The sequence below is a fragment of the Erinaceus europaeus genome, chromosome 9 (assembly GCF_950295315.1).
Source record: "Erinaceus europaeus chromosome 9, mEriEur2.1, whole genome shotgun sequence".
Lineage (NCBI taxonomy): Eukaryota > Metazoa > Chordata > Mammalia > Eulipotyphla > Erinaceidae > Erinaceus > Erinaceus europaeus.
Window position 1 is genome coordinate 50744923 of NC_080170.1, and position 21700 is coordinate 50766622.

The following is a 21700-nucleotide window of genomic DNA, read 5'->3' on the forward strand; positions in this document are numbered from 1 at the left end:
TGGAGGGGAGATGGCATCTTAAATACCAGAGTGTTGATTGGTTTCCACAGCCAAAAATTTGCTCCTCTTAAGACACAGATCACAAAAGGGACCCCAGATGCCTCTCTCTTATCCCTCCACCCTTTCTCCAGGGGGATACCCCTAATTACCTCCATCAAGCCTATTCTTAACTTTAGGCCCCTGCTATCTCTGCTGATTCACATCTAACTTTTCTGTCTGGATGCTTTGTTATGAATCAAAAGTTGATGCTTTTCATTATATTATTATTATTATTATTAATGCTACTTTTTATAGAGTGAAAACTTCCTAGGTGCTAATCAGAACTAAATCCCTGGGGGAAAGGAAAAGAGGCTTAAGTAGCAAGTATAAGTGAATCTTGAGAAATCAGAGGTTTACCAAAAGATCTACCCAAGCCCCTCTTCCAAACTAAGCAAGCTTAAGCTTTTTTTTTTTTTTTTTTTTTTTTTTTACTGTAGTGTGCAGCCAGCCAGGCTGGTCTGTGAAGAAGAGGAATCCCTGCCTCTGCCACAGGCCTCTTCCTCTTAGAGATTTCAAAGAAGTGTTCTCCTCAGGAACAGAATTGCCAGCAAGTGCTGAAAGTGTCTCTTGCATTTGTGAGGGCTTTCAAATGGTCTCAGTAACAAAGAGGGTTTAAGTTTCTAGAGAAGTGTTAAAGTTAGAGGAAAACATGCAGCGGATTTTTAATGACTCGCATTCCTTTGCACTGAGCAGAACCCTGCTTACCCAGCCTGCAGAGCTTGAACTGGAAAGAAAGCTCCTATGTGACATTTTTTTTAACTCTGCTAGCTTCACACAGATGTATAGGTTATAAGGTGTTATAATTAAAAGCATAAATGTTATATTGCACCTCACATCCAAGCACATTTCATTTATGTAACATTTGGTGAGACATTTTCTAAGTGCAGTTACCTAAAAGGGAGCTACTTGGCCTTTAATTGCCCTGCAGAATCCGTGACTTAAATATTTGGACCATTGATATACAGACTGCTCAAAAAGTCCCTGAAGGGCCCGGAAATTCCCGAAGTCCCCCTACCTTTGTCCCAAACTTCAGTTATAAATGCTGGGCTAGCAGCAGAAAAGAAGAATCTTTGTTTTTAAAAAATAATAAAATAAAAAATAAAGTCCCTGGGGGTTGGTAGGGAGCACAGTGGGTTAAACGCACTTGGCGCAAAGCGCAAGGACCAGAGTAAGGATCCAGGTTTGAGCTCCCAGCTCCCCACCTGCCAGGGAGTCGCTTCACAGGCGGTGAAGCAGGTCTGCAGGTGTCTGTCTTTCTCTCCCCCTCTCTGTAATCCCCTCCCTCTCTCCATTTCTCTCTGCCCTATCCAACAACAATGACATCAGTAACAATAATAAAAACCACAACAATGATAAAACAACCAGGATAACAAAAGGAAAAAAATGGCCTCCAGGAACAGTGGATTCATGGTGCAGGCACGGAGCTCCAGCTATAACCCTGGAGGTAAATTAAATAAATAAAATTCCCAGTGCAAAGTGAGCCACTTGTCTCTGGCCTCTTCAAAGCCATGTCCTTGATACATGGCACCTGAGTAGTTTTCTCTTTGTTCTGTCCCCATAACCTAGTCCCAGCTTACCCCAATACTCTGGAAGTAATAGCCTTTGTCTGTTGAGCGCTAATTAAATGCTAGGCATAAAGGGAGTCAATACATTTTCACACTATTTTTCAAGAATAATTCATTAATGTTGGGGAGATAATCTAGCATTAGTGCACAGGACTTACATACCTGAAGCCTCAGATTCATGTGTCAGGTTTCAATGATAATCCGGACTCTCTCTCTCTCTCTCTCTCTCTCTCTCTCTCTCTCTCACACACACACACACACACACACACACACACACACACACACACACTTTCTCAGGTTCTCATAAAAATAAATAAATCTCTTTTAAATGCACTAATTAAAAAGAGAGAGAAAGACCAAACTAGAGCATCATTTTGGCATATCGATACTGGGGCTTGCGATTCCCATACTCCATCACCATGCCTCCTCCCCAGCCACTATTTCCATTCTTTTGTTTAATCCTCCCACCAGAACTTGAAGCAGCTGCTACCATTGTCCTCATTTTGCAGATCAGGAGCCTGAGGCTTGAAGGAGAACTTATTGTTACTGCGCCCAGGAACAGTAACTGTTAGAGTTCGGGTGCAAATCACAGCAGTCAGATTCCAAAATATGTGCTCTTAACCCTTGTGCTTATGGCCATTTGCTTTCCTGCAAATAATAACCCTGTTCTTTTAGAACTTTGCCACATCTTTTGGAAAGCAGGCAAGTTTTTAGTGTGCAACATTTTGACATGGAAGAAGTGATTCGATACAGATCTTAGATCAGAATGCTAAAACTGGCCCTTACTCTTTTATTCCATGGTTTGTTTGACAGTTTCTTCTTAATTCAGATCTGCTTTAAATCTATTCTTGGAAGGATCTTCTTTTAAATTGTGTTTAATAGAGTCTAAGTGATACTCCAGTGAAATGTAAAGCTTCAGAAGAGATGAGGCCAGATGATGATCACTGCCAAGAAACTTGTTTGCTTTTGCATTTGAGTTGCACCCCAAGTTTGAGATGTATATCCATTCCAAATGCATGCACATACCCACTGCTAAATGATTTGTGCAAATGTCCACCATTCCTTGGTGACCTGCAAGTATGTCTGTGAATGGATAAATCTACTAGGAATGCATATGGTATCCTTTAGGTTCACATTACTGTCTTTCCTTGAAATCTGACTTTTTTATTCTTATTATTTACTTCTAACTCTGTTCTAACTACTTGGAATGTCTCATTGTTCCTTTTCTTCTTATCCTTCATGTGAAAACAACACCACATCCCATGGCTTTCCTTTTACAAAACATCATTTACGTGTGTTCTCTCTTCTGCTGCAGCCTTGTTAAATCAAACTCTTATCATCTGCCTCATCAGTGACCTGCAATAGTCTTTTCAGAGAGTTCTTTATCTACTCCCACCCTTGCCATTTTTTTTTCAATCACAGCCAGGTTAGTTCTTTTTTTTTTTTTTTAACAAAATCCATTTTCATTCTTTCATTTTCTTACTTAAAAACCTTCCACCTTTCCCCATGGCCAAATGGATAAAGTTCAAACACTTTTTTTTTTTTTTTGCATTCAAGGCCTTCCATATGGGACTAAGTTTTCTGGCCAAATACACCTCCCAACAGCTATCACATACAAACCTTCCAGTCTGTCAGTTGATCTCCAGAAACATCTTATATATTAAATTACTTCCATATTTGAATCACTCTGGGTTTATGATGTTCAGAAAACACTTTTCAGTTCACCACAGTGAATCTCTGGTTGAACTGAATTTTTTTGATGAATAGACTCACTTTGCCTTTCAAAATTAATGAAGCTTTGTGTTTTCTTATCACCTCTGAGTTATAAGTTTAACTGTAACCCAGGAGCACTAAGCATATGACAGGTATTCTGTTGTCTGTTTGAATTTGTAACAATTAAGTAATTCCATCTTTGACCTTTCTTTGAGATAGCTAGTAACTCTAGCTAAGTCTAAGCTCTCTTGTTTAAGAGACACCCCCACCCAAAATCCAAGTTGATTTATTTTTCAAGGTTGGAATTAACTGGCAAACTTGCTGCAGCATTGAAAACTAATAATGCTGCAGGAGAAAGTGTCTCTTCTCGGCACTTCATCAAACTGTGCTTGTGGAGTAATGGGCAGAGCTCCAGGCTTTAAGGCCAAAGATTTGGGGTTGAATTTACTATCCAACCACCTTAAACATGTTACTTAAATTCTCTGAACTTCAGTTTCCTTGTCTATAATATTAGAGCCTCGACTATTCTACAGATACTTGGGACATAGAATATTCCATTGATCCTCCCATTCATTTTTCTTCATGTCTAACCTTTCTAAAAGGAAAATGTACCTTAGACTCACAACCTCAGGGTATGTGACATAGTGTAATGGAGGAAGGTTCATTTTCTTGCTTGATAGCAAATTCAGTAGTGATAAGTCTTAAAATTAGTAGTGTCTTGGGTTTGATGAAATAGAGTTGCTATCCTGCTACAAAAAGCTTCACAGGCTCAGGTGTCCATCCTTTAGTTTGTTTTTGTTTATCTGTTAGCAACAATGTCAACTATGCTGATTATACTACAGAACTTCCAGTCAGTCTTCATAGTGTTAAATGTCAATGACTTCTAGAAATCAGTGTATCATTTTTTTCTAAGACAACTTACATAACTATATTTAACAAAGTATTCACTTACCTGTACTATTCAATTTTTTAAAATATTTATTCTCTTTTGTTGCCCTTGTTTTTTTATTGTTATAGTTTTATTGTTATATTATTGTTGTCGGATAAGACAGAGAGAAATGGAGAGAGGAGGGGAAGACAGAGTGGAGGAGAGAAAGATAGACACCTGCAGACCTGTTTCACCGCCTGTGAAGCGACTCCCCTGCAGGTGGGGAGCCAGGGGCTCGAACCGGGATCCTTAAACCAGTCCTTGTGCTTTGCGCCACCTGTGCTTAATCTGCTGCATTAACACTCACTATTCCATTTTTGTGAACTAACAATGGTGTCTTTATAATACCCCAGTGATTCCAGAACAGCTGAGGGAAAAGACTGGTATTACCACAAGACATATACCATGCTTTTATGCAGGTGTCTTTATATTGTCATTCATGGTTAAGAAATCTGCCAGCTTTCCTTCCCATCCCTCCCCACTTCCTGCTCTAGTTGTGGCAGGAGCAAGCCCCCTTGTCTACCAACCTGTTATCCTAAATTGTCACAACTACAAGACAGGGGAAGCATGGCAGGCCTGGGTGCTGAGGATGGAAGGATAAGGAGGGAAGGAAGAGTGAGCTTTTCCCCAGAATGGACTTCTGTGAATTTACTCCCATGACCCAAAAAGCCTTACCACTCCCTGGATACCTGCTCATTCCTCTCCTAACTTTTCCACTGTGCTCTGAAAGGTGAAAGACTTTATCAATTCTGAGCTGCTGGCCCAGCTGTACTCCTCTGAGGACCAAAGTACACTGATGGAGGAATCTGTTGAGCAGGCCCAGCGCAGGGACGAGATGCTACGGATGTACCAGGCCCTGAAGGAAGCCCTGGCTATCATTGGTGACATCAACACTGCCACCACCTTCACCCCTGCCCCACCCCCTGTGGATGACTCCTGGATCCAGCACTCCCGCAGGTAGGAGACTCTGACTCCCCTCACCCAATCTCACATTCTGAGTGCACCTCAGTGAGTGCACCCCTGCCCCTTCACCCCTGCCCCACCCCCTGTGGATGACTCCTGGATCCAGCACTCCCACAGGTAGGAGACTCTGACTCCCCTCACCCAATCTCACATTCTGAGTGCACCTCAGTGTTCAGTGAGCCCCTGAGAGAAGAAAAAGAGTATTTAAGTTTAGGAGTGGGAGAGAGAGACCCTAACTCTTTCCAAAGATAAAAACATTAAATCCTTGTGGTAGAATATTTAAAAAAAACCACCAAAAAGAGCAAGGTGGCTCTATAAATACTAAAGAAATCATCAAGTAATGTGAAGCTTCAAAGTACATTCTGGAATGTTGTAACCTGTTATCTATAAAAAAATAATTAAACTATTGTAGAAACTACTCTCAGTTATCTTTACATAGTAGGGAAACTTCCTTTCATCATCTACCTCTTACTTTTTAACTTCCATGCAATAGGTTGAGTTGCTCAGTTAAGAAATAATTTTTTGCCACTGGGGAAATTACTTAGTGGGTAGAGCAAACTTGCATACTTGACATCCACGTTTGAGCCCCAGTTTTTTCTCTTTTCATTAAAAAGCAAGTAAATCATTTATAAGTAATGATTTTAAAAGGCAGCCAGGAAGTTACCAAGTATTTTTTATATTTATTTATTTATTTGTCCTTTTGTTTCCCTTGTTTTTTATTGTTGTAGTAGTTATTATTGTTGTTTTTATTGATGTCGTCATTGTTAGATAGGACAGAGAGAAATGGAGATAGGATGGGAAAACAGAGAGGGGGAGAGAAAGATAGACACCTGCAGACCTGCTTCACCACTTGTGCAGCGACTCCACTGCAAGTGGGGAGCCGAAGGCTCGAATTGGAATTCTTACACAGGTCCTTGCACTTGGCTCCACGTGCGATTAACCCGCTGCACTACCACCCGACTCCCTACCAGGTATTTTTATAGGTATGAATTCAGACAGGGAGTTGGAAGGGATAAACTACTGTTGGTCTCTCTCCCCAGGTCACCTCCTCCAAGCCCCACCACCCAAAGAAGGCCGACGCTGAGCACCCCCCTCCCTCGCCCCACCTCTGGTCGAGGACCGGCTCCCGCCATTCCCTCCCCAGGCCCCCACTCAGGGGCACCCCCAGTTCCTTTCCGGCCTGGTCCATTACCTCCTTTCCCCAGCAGCAGCGACTCATTCGGAGCCCCTCCACAGGTCCCCTCTCGGCCCACCAGGGCTCCTCCTAGTGTCCCCAGGTAAGTGTGTGCAATGCACTGCAGAAATGGGGGTGTAGAAAGTTGCTCCTTGGTTCTCTTCTCACAGCACAATAGACAGAATGTGTTTGAGAGAGAAAATTGCAAAGATAGTAGTGCTATGTTTGCAATTTTCAATATGGGGCAGAATTCATGGGACAATTGCTGAACTTGTACCCCATTTAAACACCACTGTTTGGTCACTAGAGCCACTCCTCTGTCCTCTGATGCAGGGAAAAGTGGATTCACATGATTGACATGTCGACAGCTGCGTGTAGGGGGCAGAAACCATAGAAGTGAAAATGTTGCTGTGGGCTAGTAGGCCCTCATAGTCTCACTAGCCAAGGCCTCTCTTGCTGCCTTTTACCAAAGGAATTCGAGTAAGCCACTGGCTCCAAGGAATGTCATCCTTGTATCCACTGAACCATGACCCTGACACCTACTGCGACTCACTTTACTGTAGGCTGAGTACAGAATCCAATGGATTAATCACTACGGTTTTTTTTTTTTTAGGAACTATGTATAGCAGTTTAAACATAGCAATGCTGATTAAATTCTAGACAATAACTGCTGTGTGCAGTCACAAGCATCCATTTAAGCAAGAGTATAGCTCAGTATTTACAAGATTCTCAGACCTAGTCTTGAAACAAATAGTTGATAAGTGGAATTTGAAATGGATAGAGTTGGAGCTACTGTTCTGATCTTTACAGTTTTTTTTTTAAAGATTTTCTTTATTTATTGATGAGAAAGATAGGAGGAGAGAGAGAGAGAGAGAGCCAGACATCACTCTGGTATATGTGCTGCCAGGGCTTGAACTCAGGACCTCATGCTTGAGAGTCAAACACTTTATCCACTGTGCCACCTCCCGGCCCACTGATCTTTACAGTTTTACAGTGGAAATATATACAGTGTGCTTAGTGAGAAATTGTAAGAATGGAAAGACCTAGGTTTTCTCTCTGAAAATCGATAGTTAAAAAATATAGCATCCCCATTTTACAGGAAGTCATTTTTTTGAAGACTTCTGTTTGGGGGATTAAAATATTGATATGCCCCAAAAGGAGAAGGCACTCTTTCTGTGCCTGCTCCACGCATACAAAAGTGACTTTCATCTACCTCCCTCTGCCTCCCAGGCTCACAGGTATTTTGATCTTCAGGCTACTGGGTATCATGAAAGGAAGAGGTCTCTGAAACTGGACACTAAAGGGTGGAGTAGCAGGAATGCAGGGCATGTGGTATCAGAACACTTTTGTTGCCACAAACCTGGGCAACTCACTGCAGTGTGAAGTAGGAGCTCTGTCTCGATAAAACAGACAGGCTCAGTGAAGCCATTGCCAGATTTCAGGAGATGAGGTCTTTGAAAGAGTCTGACAAACTAAAGCTTGGGGATTGCCTTCTCTTGACATCATCTTGGTGCTAATCAAAGAGATGAGAGGTGTTTGCAAACCTGGAAATTTTTTTTCCCTCTAAACTCAAAGGTTTGGCTTATAGCTTATTTGGAATAGAGCTAGTCATAATAGTAAAAACAGGGGCCAAGCAACAGCATACTCAGTTAAATGCACACATTATCATATGCAAGGGCCAGGGTTCAAGCCCCACTCCTTCCTACCTGATGGGGGAAAGCTTCACAAGTGGTGAAACAGGTGAAGCAGGTTCCTTCCTTCCTTTCTTTCTTCGTTCCTTTCTTTCTTTCTTTTTTTTGCCTCCAGGGTTATCACTGGGGCTCGGTGCCAACACTACGAATCCACTGCTCCTGGAGGCCATCTTTTTTTTTTTCCACTGCTGTTGTTGCTATTATTGTTGTTGCTGCTGCTGTTTTTGGATAGGACAGAGAGAAATTAAGAGAGGAGGGAAGACAGAGATGGGGATGGAAAGATAGACACCTGCAGACCTGCTTCATCACCTGTGAGCAACCCCCCCTGCAGGTGGGGAGCCAGAGGATTAATCCAGGATCCTTGCACTTTGTCCTATGTGTGCTACTGCTCGGCCCCCCGCAGTTGTCTTTCTTTCTATCTCCCTGTCTTCCTGTCCCCTCTCAATTTCTACCTGTCCTGTCAAATTAAAAAACAATAAATAAATAAATAAATAAATAAATAAATAAATAAATAAATAAATAAATGGAAAATGGCTGCCAGGAGCAGTGGCCTTGTCATTCAGGCACCAAACCCCAGTGGTAACCCAGTGGCGGCAGTAAAATAACAATAACAACAGCAATGATACTAAATAGTAAAAAAACAATAGCTAACACAGACTGTGCTCTCATATATGCTTGGCATTGCCTAAGTGTATTTTCAGGTACATTTTACCTAATACCCACCCCAACCCAAGGAGGGAGATCACTGTCCAGTGTAGAGGCCAGGGACAGAGGGTAAGTGACTAGCACTCAGTCAGACCCAGGGGAGCCAGACTTTCATCTCAGAGTCTTTTCCTAGCCATAGCATCATTTTAATGGAGGTGGGGTATACCCTAGGATGTTCACAGCATCCCACTCTCCCACTAGTGACACAGAAAAATGAAGCTTTAGATATGAGCTATAGGGAGGTAACACCCCCTTCCCTTGAGAGCTAATGAAAAAATAAAAAATAAAAACAAGACACAGGGAAATTCATATGAGAGAGACAAAATTCTGACACATGCAGTATCAACTATCAAGCTAAGAGCCTCAGGCAACTTTATATAAATACATATATATGTGTGTGTGTGTGTGTGTGTGTGTGTGTGTGTGTGTGTATATGTATGTATGTGTGTGTGTGTGTATATTTCCAAGGACATTCCCTCCCCTGTGAGGAAACTTGAATACCAAATGTCAGTTATGAGCCTCCCTGAAAGCAAAACAAAACAACCATTTAAGGAGCCCTCTGACTAGGGCCATGTCAACCATGGGACCAGGCAGCTGTGTTAAAACTTGGGAAGTCCCATCAGGGGCCTAGCAGAGGGTTCTTCTACCTATGAGGCTGTGAGAAGGAGCCAGAACAACCTGGGGTGCCTGTTGTGGGGGAGAATATGCATGTCCTGCCTGCTGCTTGGTTTTTCTGCCACTTGACTTTGGAGAAGTTGTTTTACCAGAGCCACTGGGAGACCCATTACAAAAATGCTAAGCAAACTGGTTCAGTGAGTGGGGTCCTGAATTTCCGAACACACAGGAGGTAGCCGGATAGGAGCTGAAAAAGGGGAGTTGCTTAGAGTTAATGCATCCACAGGGTGGAATATACCCCACAAACAGTTGAGCTATTTAACATTTCTAGAATATTCTCCAGTTAGAGCCAGACTTCAGTTGATCTGGCCTTACAGTGAGTCTCAAATGGAAAACAAAAAGGCAAGTTTAGAGGGAAGTGGGTTATTTTATGCTGAGCCTTCAAGTTTTCATGCCAGTTCAGTATGGGGTGGGTTGGGAGTTGGGGTGCAAGGGCAAGGTTACCTGAGAGCAAGTCTGTCAGGGCCCATGTGCCTGTTAAAGTTTAGCTTTAGATGGAGGACTCTGACCACATAACGCCTGTTTTTAATCAAAGCTAGTACAGAAACCCTACCAAACACAAGCCAGAAAAAGGGGTTTAAGGTTTCAAAAAAAAAAAAGACCGAGCTAAGAAGAAAGGAAAAATCAATGGAAGCTCTTGCTGAAACTTCACCTTGTTCTATTTATTTATGTGTTCTCTTTTCCCTCCAAAATTTGACTCCACTTTCTCTAGTAAATACTAAAAACAGTTTAGACACTATTACCCATCATCTCTGAGAATACAAGTTATAGCTTTCTGTGAAGGAAGTCTGACGTTTTTTTTTTTCCCCTAAGTGCTTTAAGTGTCCTTTCTCAACTCTTTTATCCAAAACCAGAAACATATAACTCAAAAAGACAACATGCAGGCTGGCCTGCTGGCTCCCCGCTGAGTTTAATATTACAAAGGCAATGGCTGAACTTCCAGAGGCAGATAATTCTAACATGCGGCCTCTGCCTGTGTATCAATACTTCTGGATAATTCACAACTTCATTCGTTAGTATGTTCTGATCTTGACTTTTAAGATCACATCTACTTTTTAAACTCTAACTCTGATCAGAGGAAAATGACTATGGCACAAAAACCAAGAGTAACCTGCTCTTAAAAAAAAAAAAAGAGGGAGGTGAGATAGCATAATGGTTTTGCAAAGAGACTGTCATGTGTGTGTATGTTTAATTTTTTTTTTTTTTCATCCCAGTGTCCCAATGTAAAGGGAGAGATGACTACTTCACTTTGGGCCAGCTGCTCAAACCAGGCTGGTTTGTGTGTATAAGACCTTTCAGCAAGGGGCTGCAAGTACTGCAAAGGAGGGACCTGGCTTAGTTTATCCCACCTAAAGTAAGCAAGTGTCTCTATCCCAGAGACTCAGCAAAGTAGATGCTGCAGCTATCAGGTGCTGAGTATATGCAGTTCTGAACTGAGTAGGACATTTTCTATTGCCAGGATATTTGAATTGCTCACTCCCTTCTCCAAAAGCTTCTGAAGGGGCTAACCCCTTACCTGAACTGGCCCCTTCCATTAACAAGCTAGTCAAGCAGATGTTCTTAAGTGGACACCCACTTAAGAACATCTTAGGGATCCTGTTTTCTTACTTGAAAACCTAATCTTCATCAAACCATCACTTTAGAGCTGATGTCACTATTTTTGGTTCCAGCTTTTTAAAATTAGCTAATTAGGAATCACAGCCTCTGATACTCATAGTGGAAATCAACTGAATCCGAGTGTGTTTTTGCTGGCAGTAGCCAGCTTTGGCACTGTTTCACTCGTTTGTCTTCTCCCATTCATTGCACTGAGCTGTTGTTTTTTAAAAATATTTTTTAATAATTTATTTATCCCTTTTGTTGCCCTTATTGTTTTTATTATTGTTGCTATTGATGTTGTCGTTGTTGGATAGGACAGAGAGAAATGGAGAGAGAAGGTGAAGACAGAGAGGGGGAGAGAAAGACACCTGCAGACCTGCTTCACCACTTGTGAAGCAGACCCCCCCTACAGGTGGGGAGCCGGAGGCTTGAACCGGGATCCTTAACACTGGTCCTTGCGCTTTGCACTATGTGCGCTTAACCCGCTGCACTACTGCCCGACTCCCTGCACTAAGTTGTTTGCAACGTTCAAAAGGGGATAAGAATGGGAGGGTCTCTCTCCAAGGAAAACCCAACTTCTTTTACCTCATCATGCAATTAAAAAAAAAAAAACGCTGGAAAGTAGAAGTACTTTGTTCTAGTCACCCTTGTTAGCAAGTCTGATGGTGTATTTTAAAAATGTCAAAATTGAATCATAGGAAAGAGTTTGGCATGGACTCATGTTATCCACATGACAGAAACCCAGCAAGTAAGCACAGGGATGCAAGGAATGCCCACTTGTGACTAAGTTCCTAGAGAAATGTCATAATTGCCCAGGAGTTCCCCTGATGTCCAGGGTTTCTTTGACATTCCTGTGTCTATATCAGCTGTGGCAAGAGATATATCAACCCCTCTACATGGATGATCCAAGCCCCTGGTATTCTTCTCTTTACAGAGGTGAAAAAGCTAGTGGATTTCTGTATCATTTCATTGAATCTTTAAATACTGGACACCAGTGCCTTACTCTTCCATTCCTTCTTTGCCTATTTTATGTTGATTTCACTGACAGTTAACATGAAATTCCTTTCAAGTAGGACATGGTCTCTTTGTTTTTACTTGATTTTTTTTTCCAGCCAATCCCCCAAACTTTGAGTCAGGACCGACCAGTGATTCTCATGAGTCTGTCTTTGCATCCCTAACCTCAAGGTTTGGTACCTCGAAGGATGAAGCTGCCGAGCCTTGAAGTCGTGGGCTCAGGGCACCTGTATAGTTAACCTACTGTATGATTAGCCTGTGACCAGTTGTCCTGAAATCATGTTCTGGAAACATCCTGACTTAACTCTCTTCTCGACAACCCTCTAAATTAGGACTTGTTTTAGTGACTGAGTGTCATTCAGACCAATGATGACTTCATTTTGTTTTCCAGTTTCTGCCATGAGCTTTCTCTCCTTCTTGCCATACTTCTCCTTTAAAGAGTAAACAAATTCAGGACTAGGTAGACTGACTTTTTAGCAACTGGATTTACAGCCAAGTGAAGATGTTCTTAAAGTGCAAATGCCGAAGATAGAAGCAACCTTCTGTGTCTTTTTGATTCTCAATATGTAAGACATCTCTCTTGAGGTTACCATGTTACATTTGTTACTGAACACTCACCCTAAATGTAATTAGTAATTCATTGCGGGTTTAACATGAGTTGTTATGATACTTAATATATTTCAATGAAAATAGAAATTTGGTCACATACTGTTCATGAAAGAAAATGCCTAGTTTATCCTAAGCCCCTCAATTAATCACCCCACCAAAGTCATTCTGTGTTCACAGCTATTCTGGCTGTAAGGTAGTATTTCACTGAGGCCAATCAATGGTTAATGCCAGAATGTTTCATTCTTCAGGTCCTGGTTTCAATCTGGTTTCAGTGAAAGTAAAATGAAGCCAGTGGTTTCCTCTCAGGTCTATCAAACTCCAGTCTCCTTTACACAAACATCTCCATCCTGCTTTGGCACAGTGAATGGCAGGCTGTTTAGACAAGCTGGGAACAGACTTGCAAATATGTTTAGGACCCAAAGTGGGGAGCCTTGCAGATCAGGGTAGCCATCATTTTACCTTTCTCTTCCTAATGGGTCCCTTCTCTGACTTGCCCAAACTCTTGATGCTACAGGAGGATAGAAGCAGGGATTTCCCCACCACCACCACCCCTCAATTTCTCTTTATCCTATCAAAATAGGCAAATAGGTAAAGAAGGAAGGAAAGAAAGAAAAAGATACAGAGAAAGAGAAAAGAAAGCTTAAAAAGAAAAGAAATTAAAAAAGGGAAATAAAGGAAATCTTAACATTAAAAAAAAAAAAAAGATCAACGCCCATAAATTGTAGAGCAAACATTCCACCTGAGGATCTAAAATAAATAGTACTTTATGAAAATGACAGATACCAAAATTTTCAGTCACTCCCAACCAGCAGCAAACTTGGCCCTTGTTGACTTCAGTCTTTAAGAGAATTCCAAGTCTTCATAAAGTCAAACTACCTATACACACAATGGAATTGGGTTAAACACTGAAACATTGGATATTATGTGAACATTTTCTCACTGCTCATGTAGAAATCACTTATTGTACACATTAATATAAAATGTAGAAACTCCATTATTCCTATCCAGCTGTGTGTGTGTGTGTGTGTGTGTGTGTGTGTGTGTGTGTGTGTGTGTGTGTACATGCACGGGCATGCTTATGAACTAAGGGAGAATAAACAGAAGACCAGGAAAAACACCACAAACATGTACCCCAAGTCATGCCCTCGGCTCTAAAGGCAATTTGGAAACACAAAGCAAAGCAAGGTGTGAAGGCCCTACGTGACTTTGAATATGATTTGGGAAATGACTTGGCTTTACAACCAATTATGCAAGTTGCCTCTACCACGCAATCTATCACTAGCAGTCTGGTTTCTAATTTCCAAGTGGCAAAGTGATCTAGATTTCTTTAGATCCCTGTATATCACACCCTTTCAGAATGAAGTCTTTTAAGAGAAAAAAGAGTGAGAAAGACTTGTGGAGTCCTTTTGCAGCACCAAGAGTCTTAAAAAATTGTCCACTTGAGAAGGGAGCCTTTTGTAACATATCAATAGATTCTGAACCATATGTCCTTTAAAGTTTATACCAGGATTATCCTCAAAGACATTGTTAAGAGTAAATGAACATTCTCTCTCAAATACATACCTTTTTTAAAAATTATTTTAATAAGAGAGATTCTGAGAGAAAGACCTGAGCACTTATGGTGGTGCTGGGGAACGAACCTAGGACCTCAGAGCCTCAGGCATGAGTTTTTTGTGTAACTGTTATTCTGTCTCTCCAGCCCCAAAACTACTCTTAATGCCATGTCCAGGGGATTTTTGTCAGAAATTGATACACAATTCTACCCTGAGACCACCATGTACAAAGGAAAAGCCATAAAAACCAAGGGAATCCGTCTTTATTTTTTTAAGACAACTAGAATTTCTTCTTTATGCTGAGTAGTATTGGAAAATATTTTAATAACTAAAATAAAATTTCATGTGAGGCAAATTCTACTGTAATCATTGCCTCTTGTGGTGGGCAATTAAGGAAACATTAGCACATGTGTTAACTAGAGAAACCACTGCAGTAATTTCCCTCCACATATCTGGGTCTCATGACAAAATAAAGCCCTGCTGCAATTGTCTTTGAAAGAAGGCCAAGTTGTAACTCTAACAACAGTAGAATCAAGAGTTCTCGGGACAGAAGTAAATGGACCAGTTTCCCTGTGCCTCATAGATAGATGCTGGTGAGCTTGCTCAAATGTTCTACAGTTCGTTCCATTCAGTGGTCTGTAATGAAGGAAGTTGATATGATCACCTGATTTGTTTTCATATTCCAACTTCACCATCACTATCTTAATACTTGAAAGCTAGTAAGTATACTAACTCATTTTAAAAGCATGATGTCTTTGAATAAACACCTGAAATGGTATTTTTCCCCATTGAAACTTCTGTGTAAAAAGCAATACTTCTCATACATTGCCTTCGTTTTTCACTGCCCCTACTTCCTCTGAGCCAGGACGTGTGTGTGTGAGTGTGTGTGTGTGTGTGTGTGTGTGTGTGTGTGTGTTGTTCATCATAGGCTTCTTGACAATACCACAGAAATGGTACAGCTGTAGCCTTCACCGTTGTCGTTATGCTGTTCTAAAGTTCTCTCCCTGTGCAGCAAGAAAAAAAAATTGGTGGACAGGCAAAATAACTGAACTGTGAGGGCATCTGCTTTGCCATGTGTGTGACCCAGGTTTGAGCCCAGCCCCCCCACACACACACACACAGCACATACACACACGCACACTGAGGGATCTTTTAGTGCTATGATAATTTTCATCTTCCCTTCTGTCTCTCTCTATCTGAAAAAAGTAGACCTCAAGTTGTAAAGGCTCAATGATGGAAGGAAGGAAGGGAGGGAGGAGGCAAGGAAAGGAGGATGGGAAGAAAGGAAGGAAGGAAGGAAGGAAGGAAGGAAGGAAGGAAGGAAGGAAGGAGATGGATGAACCTGTAAAACACACTTGTTAATTTATTACACATAGTCTCCATAAAGGGTTCAATATTCTGTTACAATGTTTTATCACTAAAGTTTACACATCTTTTTTTTTTTTTTCTCTAAGTGCATTTTGAGATTTGAAGGTGCATAGCAAGAGTGAGGTAGATAGCACTGGTCTTTGTCCCCAATTCAGAAAGTCACCCTGAATCAGAAAAGGCAAGGTTCTAGAACATTCTTATTGTTTTCCTGTTTAGACCCAAGTCCTGATCTACTCATTCTCTGGTGGGCCCTGCATACTTACTGTGTGGGACAGTGACAGTCTTTCTTCAGTGACTTATCAGTCACTTATCAGGAGCAGCCCACTTGCTCCTGGCTGAACTGGGTAGACTAGAGTCTGAGGTCCTTATCACAAGGAAAGGTGCTAACTTTTTGGCCTCATCCACATAGACCTGATTCAAAACAGCTTGCTGTGAATGAGAACAGAGCTACTGTGAGATTCCATAAGTCTAACATTCTGCGATAGCCACAAGACAGAACTGTTTTAGTCCCTTCTAAAATAGGGGTGATATAGATTCTGTCTGCCTCTTTTCTATCTTCTCGGTAATATTTACAGAAAGGCACAGTGGGAACCAGTGTCTGAACTGTTGTAATGTCCCACCAGGGCCACTCCTGCACTCCTTCCCTGCAGGCCTGTTTGGTGAACTTTCCCTCCAGGATGGCAGTGTTTGTAAGACAGATGCCTGCCGAGAAGACATATGGTTTTCATAGATTTTTTTTTCTGTCTAGACTAGCTTTATTTAGTGACTTTGGGTCTGACTTGGTCTAGTTAAAGTTTCTGTAGGAGCTTATATAAAACTTTTAAATGTAGACATTCCATGAAGGTGTAAAAGAAAAAGTTTGACTTCTTATTGGCAGGAGAGTAAAGGGGATTGGTTTTCCTTCAGGTGAAGTAATTTCAATTCTGCTGCAGGCCCTCTGGTCTACTCCCCCTCTCATAGCACTATCTGAAAGGCAAAGGTTTACTCTGAAAATCAGAGCCCTTTAATCTATAGACTTGTCACCATTTTCCCAAGTCAATTCTTTGTGTTCCAGCTGGTGTCTGTGAGCATATATATATATTTGGGATGACCATGTGCCTGTGTTTTGGTGTGTGCATATGGGTATGTATGTGAGTGTGTGTGTATTATATAGTGTGTATGTGTGTTGTATATATGTGAATGTGCATGTGTGTGCTAGAAAGCTCTAATTCCCTCTACAGATTTTTCATGACCCAGTGCACATATGACTCCTTGCCCTTTTGGCACCAACTTTTGCAAATGTAGCATTCCTCTCACTTTAGAAAACCACCAATAAACTACACAGAAAAGTAGAGAGAACATGTGACATGGAGTTTTTCACAGTGCTTTCACTCACCCATTGAAAATTCCATTTTGAGATGTGTTTGAGCTCGTGTCCAGAGCTCATTCAGAACCCTGAGTGCTTTCAGAGGAGAAGCTTTCTTTAGGCCCAGTTGAATGCAGCCCTCTGCTCTCTCCTGGACAGAGCTCAGGCCACATCCCTGGCACAAGGAGTCCTGTGGAGAGGGACATGTGGCCACCTTGTCCCCAACAAGCCAGGATCATCACTTGGCTATGCACTGACATAGCAGTGGACTGAGTCACACATTTGTTCCCTGACATGCAACTTGCAAAGTTTTTGTTTGCACTAACCTTTTTTGTTTGGGAGCTTGAGCTCTGAGGCATGTCAGAGCTCCCCCTGCTGGAGCTCTGCTCTGCAGTCACTAGTTGTCACTGGTCAAACAGTGGTTCTTTGTCTCTTAATGTGACTGAGATTTATAGAGGTCATCAGAAAAAAATATATATCATGGGACCTTTATAATTGACCTTGTAATTCACCAGACATCACAAAGCACTGGGTGCTACATGAATTTTCTCTATCTTCAGAGTCCTTGTACTCTGTTCTTTGTTAGCAAGAGAAAAGGAATGGCAAAGTTAGCTTTTCCACCAATATTTCTAATTCCAGAGTTGCCCTCTTAGAGATGAGGTCCCAGGCCTAATGGTCCTACCTGAAAGGTTCTATTCTCTCAGGGCAGGGCAGAAAGACTCCCACCTTTCCACAGCAGACAAGTTTCACAGTATTGTCTAGAGTGTTGCTTTTCCCCCTCTCCTTATCCCTGCTTCCTTTTCTTCTCCCTGACTTAGGTGATAAAGGAATGTCATGGGGGAAGGGGGCCTTCCTCCTCCTTTCCAGCCCCTCCTTCTTGGCCTTCCTCCTTCCCTGTGCCTGCTCTGGGAGGCGTGGGCTAGGCAAGAAGAAGAGGACAAAGGAAAATGGAGTCTCTAAAAAATAATTTCACCCCAGCTACCAGCAGTAGCACTGGATTTCTACAGCAGATATATCTCTTGGAATTTCTTGAAAGAGGAGAGGAAGGAGAAAGGAAGGAAAATAGAGAGGGATAACTAAAGGCAGCATCACCTGACTTCTTTCAAACAGTTCTGTGCATGTCAGTGTCTTTGAAAATCCTTTCTTTTCCTTATCCCTTTCTCATAGCTTCTGCTTCTTTGCACATCTTTTAGTTTTTCCTTCTACCTGTCTTACCTGTTGTCAGTGATGTAGTACCGAAGCTAAAATATAAAAAGTTAATCTCAAAGCAAATGCCTTTTAGGACTCATATCTTTAAAAAAAAACTTTTAAAAAAACAAACTTCAAGTTACCTTTTATGAATTAGGATTTGGAGCTTGAGCACTTGATTTCACAGGTTAGCTGTCCTTTTTCCAGTTTTCTTTCCTCTGCAGAATTTTCTTTCCTGTTCCTGGCACACCAGGCTCCTCAACTTTCCCTGTTTTCTGGACGTTCTTCCAATACCCAACTTCCTTAAAACTTCAGGCAAAGAAAGAATGAAGTCTCTATAACTTTGGATATGAAATCCTGTCATAGGTAATGTTTTTGCCACCATAGTATCTGTATGTCTCTCTGTCCACTCAGCATCTATAGACCTCCTCTCCCTGTCTCTACCTCAGATCCTTAACACAGCATCTAGCACAGACATGAATGAAAGGGCTGAGAACAGATAAGAGAACACAACTTGACTTAATGTATAATGCTCTGTCCAAAATTAGTTTGGAATTAACCTAATACTTAGTGTATTTTAATAAGCAAACATGCTTTTGTTCATGCTCCATTGCAAACCTTGCCTGAATAAAGAAAATGAAAATTTTTTTCTAGATCATGGACTGAGCATAGTTAATGTGGGAAAATTCTTCTTTCAGCTGTCTTTTGCTGCAACCACAGAAGTGGGTTTCATCTAAGCTCAATAGTTCAAAGAAGGCAGTAAAGCTTATTGTATTGCCACCTGCAGGGGGAAAGCTTCATGAGTGGTGAAACAGGTCTACAGGTGTCTCTCTGTCTCTCTCCTGCACTATTTTCCCCCTCCCCTTATACTTTCTCTCTGTCTCTGTTCAAAATAAATAAATAAAGATTTAAAAAAAAAGCTTATTGTATTGCTACTTATCTCAGAGACTAATTTACACAGGGTAGTATGTGTTTCTGTCATCAAAAAAAATGTAGACTATTTCCTGGTTTTCTCCTTCTGTATTTATTTCAGATTCCACAGTTATGAAATATATTCATATTTTCCCAGTGACATATATTGTATAAAATTATAGGTTCATTTTTACAGTGTAAAGAAATGCTGGCTCTGATGTGTGGTAAGAATAGTATTAGAAAACTCTTTAAACCTTCTTACATGGACTCCAAATCCTACATTTTTTTTCGGCATCTACAATGGACTATTCTTGGATGGCATTGACTTACTCTGCTATTAAAACTGAAAAGGACAAAAGATAATCTGAGTAGCATTTAATAATATATAAATTATAAAATACTATCTTCCGTATGGACAGAATCACAACTAAAGTAGACTTTTTCTGAATATTGTTTTTTAACTTCTAGATAAGTCATACCTGTCTCTTAATACACGCTCAAAATCAGAAGCAAAGTACAAACGCAGAGCTGAAATGTGGAATCGTGTGTCCCAGCACTTGACTCAGAGCAGATATTCACACGATAAAGGTTAGAATAGAGCTGCCTTTCCATTACACCCAAAGGGGGCTGCCTACCTTATTCATCTTTGGGTCCTTTCTATCCATAGTCACTGGGACACTGCCCTCTGCTGGTACTTTGGAGGCTGGACACAAGTGGAAGGAGAAATACCAGTCTTAGGAATTATGTGGCATCATTCAGATGATAAACATGCTTCCAACTTTGGGAAGTGATATCAGGATTAGACTATGTAAGAGCGTGATGAATAAACAATACTGGCTGGCAAAATAGCTCATTGGGATAGTATGGTGCTTTGCCGTGTGCATAACACAGGTTCAAGTCAGCCCCACATTGAAGGAAGCTCTGGTGATAATGGTCTCTCCCTCTATCTCTCTCTTTCTCTCTCTTTCTTTTTATTTTTTCTGAAAGAAATAGAGAAAGAGAAAAGGAGAGGAAAGAAAAAGGAGCAAGGTATCTCACTCCAAGGGAAGGAGATTCATAAGTATCCCCAACACCTGTAACTGAGGTCTCCAGGATCTATGTCAGGAAGTGGGGAAAAAAAAAAGAAAGAAAGAAAAGAAGGAGAGAGTTGTTGTGCACCAGGTTAAGTGCATACCTTACCATGTACAAGGATCTGAGTTCAAGCCTCCACTCCCCACCTATCAGGGAGGGGATGGTTCACAAGTGGTGAATCAAGTCTGAAGATGTCTTTTTCTCTTTCCCTCTCTATCTCCTCCTCCCATTCCAATTTCTCTTTGTCCTATTCAAGGGAAAAAATGGCTGCCAAAATCCACTGATTTGTAGTGCCAGCAATAATCCTACTGATAGAAAAAGAAAGAGAAAGAAAAAAAGAGAAAGAGTAAGGGAGAAACAAATGGAGGGAGAAAAGAAAAAAGAAAAGAAAAAAAGGAGGCAGTTTGTTTTCTAAGAAATTCACCAGATAAAACAAAGAAAGGAGTTATGTTACTCCTTATGGTATAGCAGACAAATCCTTTTTAAAAAATTCACCAAAGAGGTAAAAATAAAGTTGACATAAAATTCTAGTGACTCCTTAAAACTGGAGATATATAATATTAGACTCATCAATGATTCTAAATACTATTGTATGTGAATTGAATTTTGAGACATATATATAGAATTAGTCAGCTCATAATGGTGTGGAAGGGGGTTGAAGCTGGACCAGCACCATCTTTAGGAACTTGCTAGAAATGTCTAATCCCAATAGAAGCTCTATTAAGAACCCTGCAGCCTGTGCTTTATTAACAAGCCCTCCAGGAAGTTCTGAAGTTCACTTGCGAACTGTTGCTTTAGAACTTGCCAATATGATTGTTCAGTAAAATCCTGGACTGGTAGTGAAGAAGTCTTGCTAAGGAAGGACACTGAGCTCTATACAATTGCCTCTACCCACCATGCACACACATCCACACTTGACTGGCATATTTATCAGCAAAAGCAAGAAAGGCAGTGGCAATAAGACTAGGAATTTCCATAATAAGTATGTTATGCTAGTTTGGAACAAGAAACCAGAGGAAAAGCGGCTTCCATCCCACCCATATACTGGGTCACCCTTTGTCATCCTGAACTCTCTTACCTCAACATGGTTACAGCTAACCTCCTGTCACCCTCAGAATCAGATACCCAGAGAACAGCAAGTAAAACTTTACTTTTTTCATTCTCTGAAAAGCACCTAACAGGCAAAAGATAAATTCTGTTTCTCTGCTCAGAGAAGCTGCTTCTCTTCCACAAAGTCACCCACCATGCAGGAGCCTTTGACTTGTTTTCACTTGTCATTGTCTAAAATACTGCAAGCAGTCAGCCTGTCCCTCAGCAAGGTATGTCTTCCAGGAGGACATATTTCCCTTTGATTCGGCCACAGGATGAGCTCTTCCATTATCTCTGTAAACAACCTCACATATAACACTGAGACAGACATTGCCTCCCGTTGATAAGGCTTCCTTAATAGTCTGCCCTCAAACCAAGTAACCGGGGAAGACTCTGAACAAAACAAATGACTTAACTTTACCCAAAACAACTTTTTGAATGTCTCTGAACAAGACCTCTAGCATAAACCTTGACAACAACCCTAAGTGTATCTCTGTCATCA

General features: G+C 41.2%; 1 protein-coding gene across 6 annotated transcripts in view; it reads left to right on the forward strand.

The window, feature by feature from the left end:
* DNM3 (dynamin 3) overlaps positions 1-21700 on the forward strand; it is a 392696-nt gene that overhangs the window by 355028 nt on the left and 15968 nt on the right. For 5 of the 6 annotated variants that reach the window (XR_009551586.1, XM_060197878.1, XM_060197876.1 and 2 more), the window contains 2 exons: positions 4976-5202; positions 6249-6485. Coding sequence is in view for 5 of the 6 variants with exons in the window: in XM_060197878.1 (XP_060053861.1) it covers positions 4976-5202; positions 6249-6485 (464 nt within the window). In the remaining variant the exon portion in view is untranslated. Of the gene's footprint in view, positions 1-4975; positions 5203-6248; positions 6486-12234; positions 12760-21700 lie in introns of those variants that run through there. The other variant, XM_060197877.1, reaches the window with a different exon arrangement.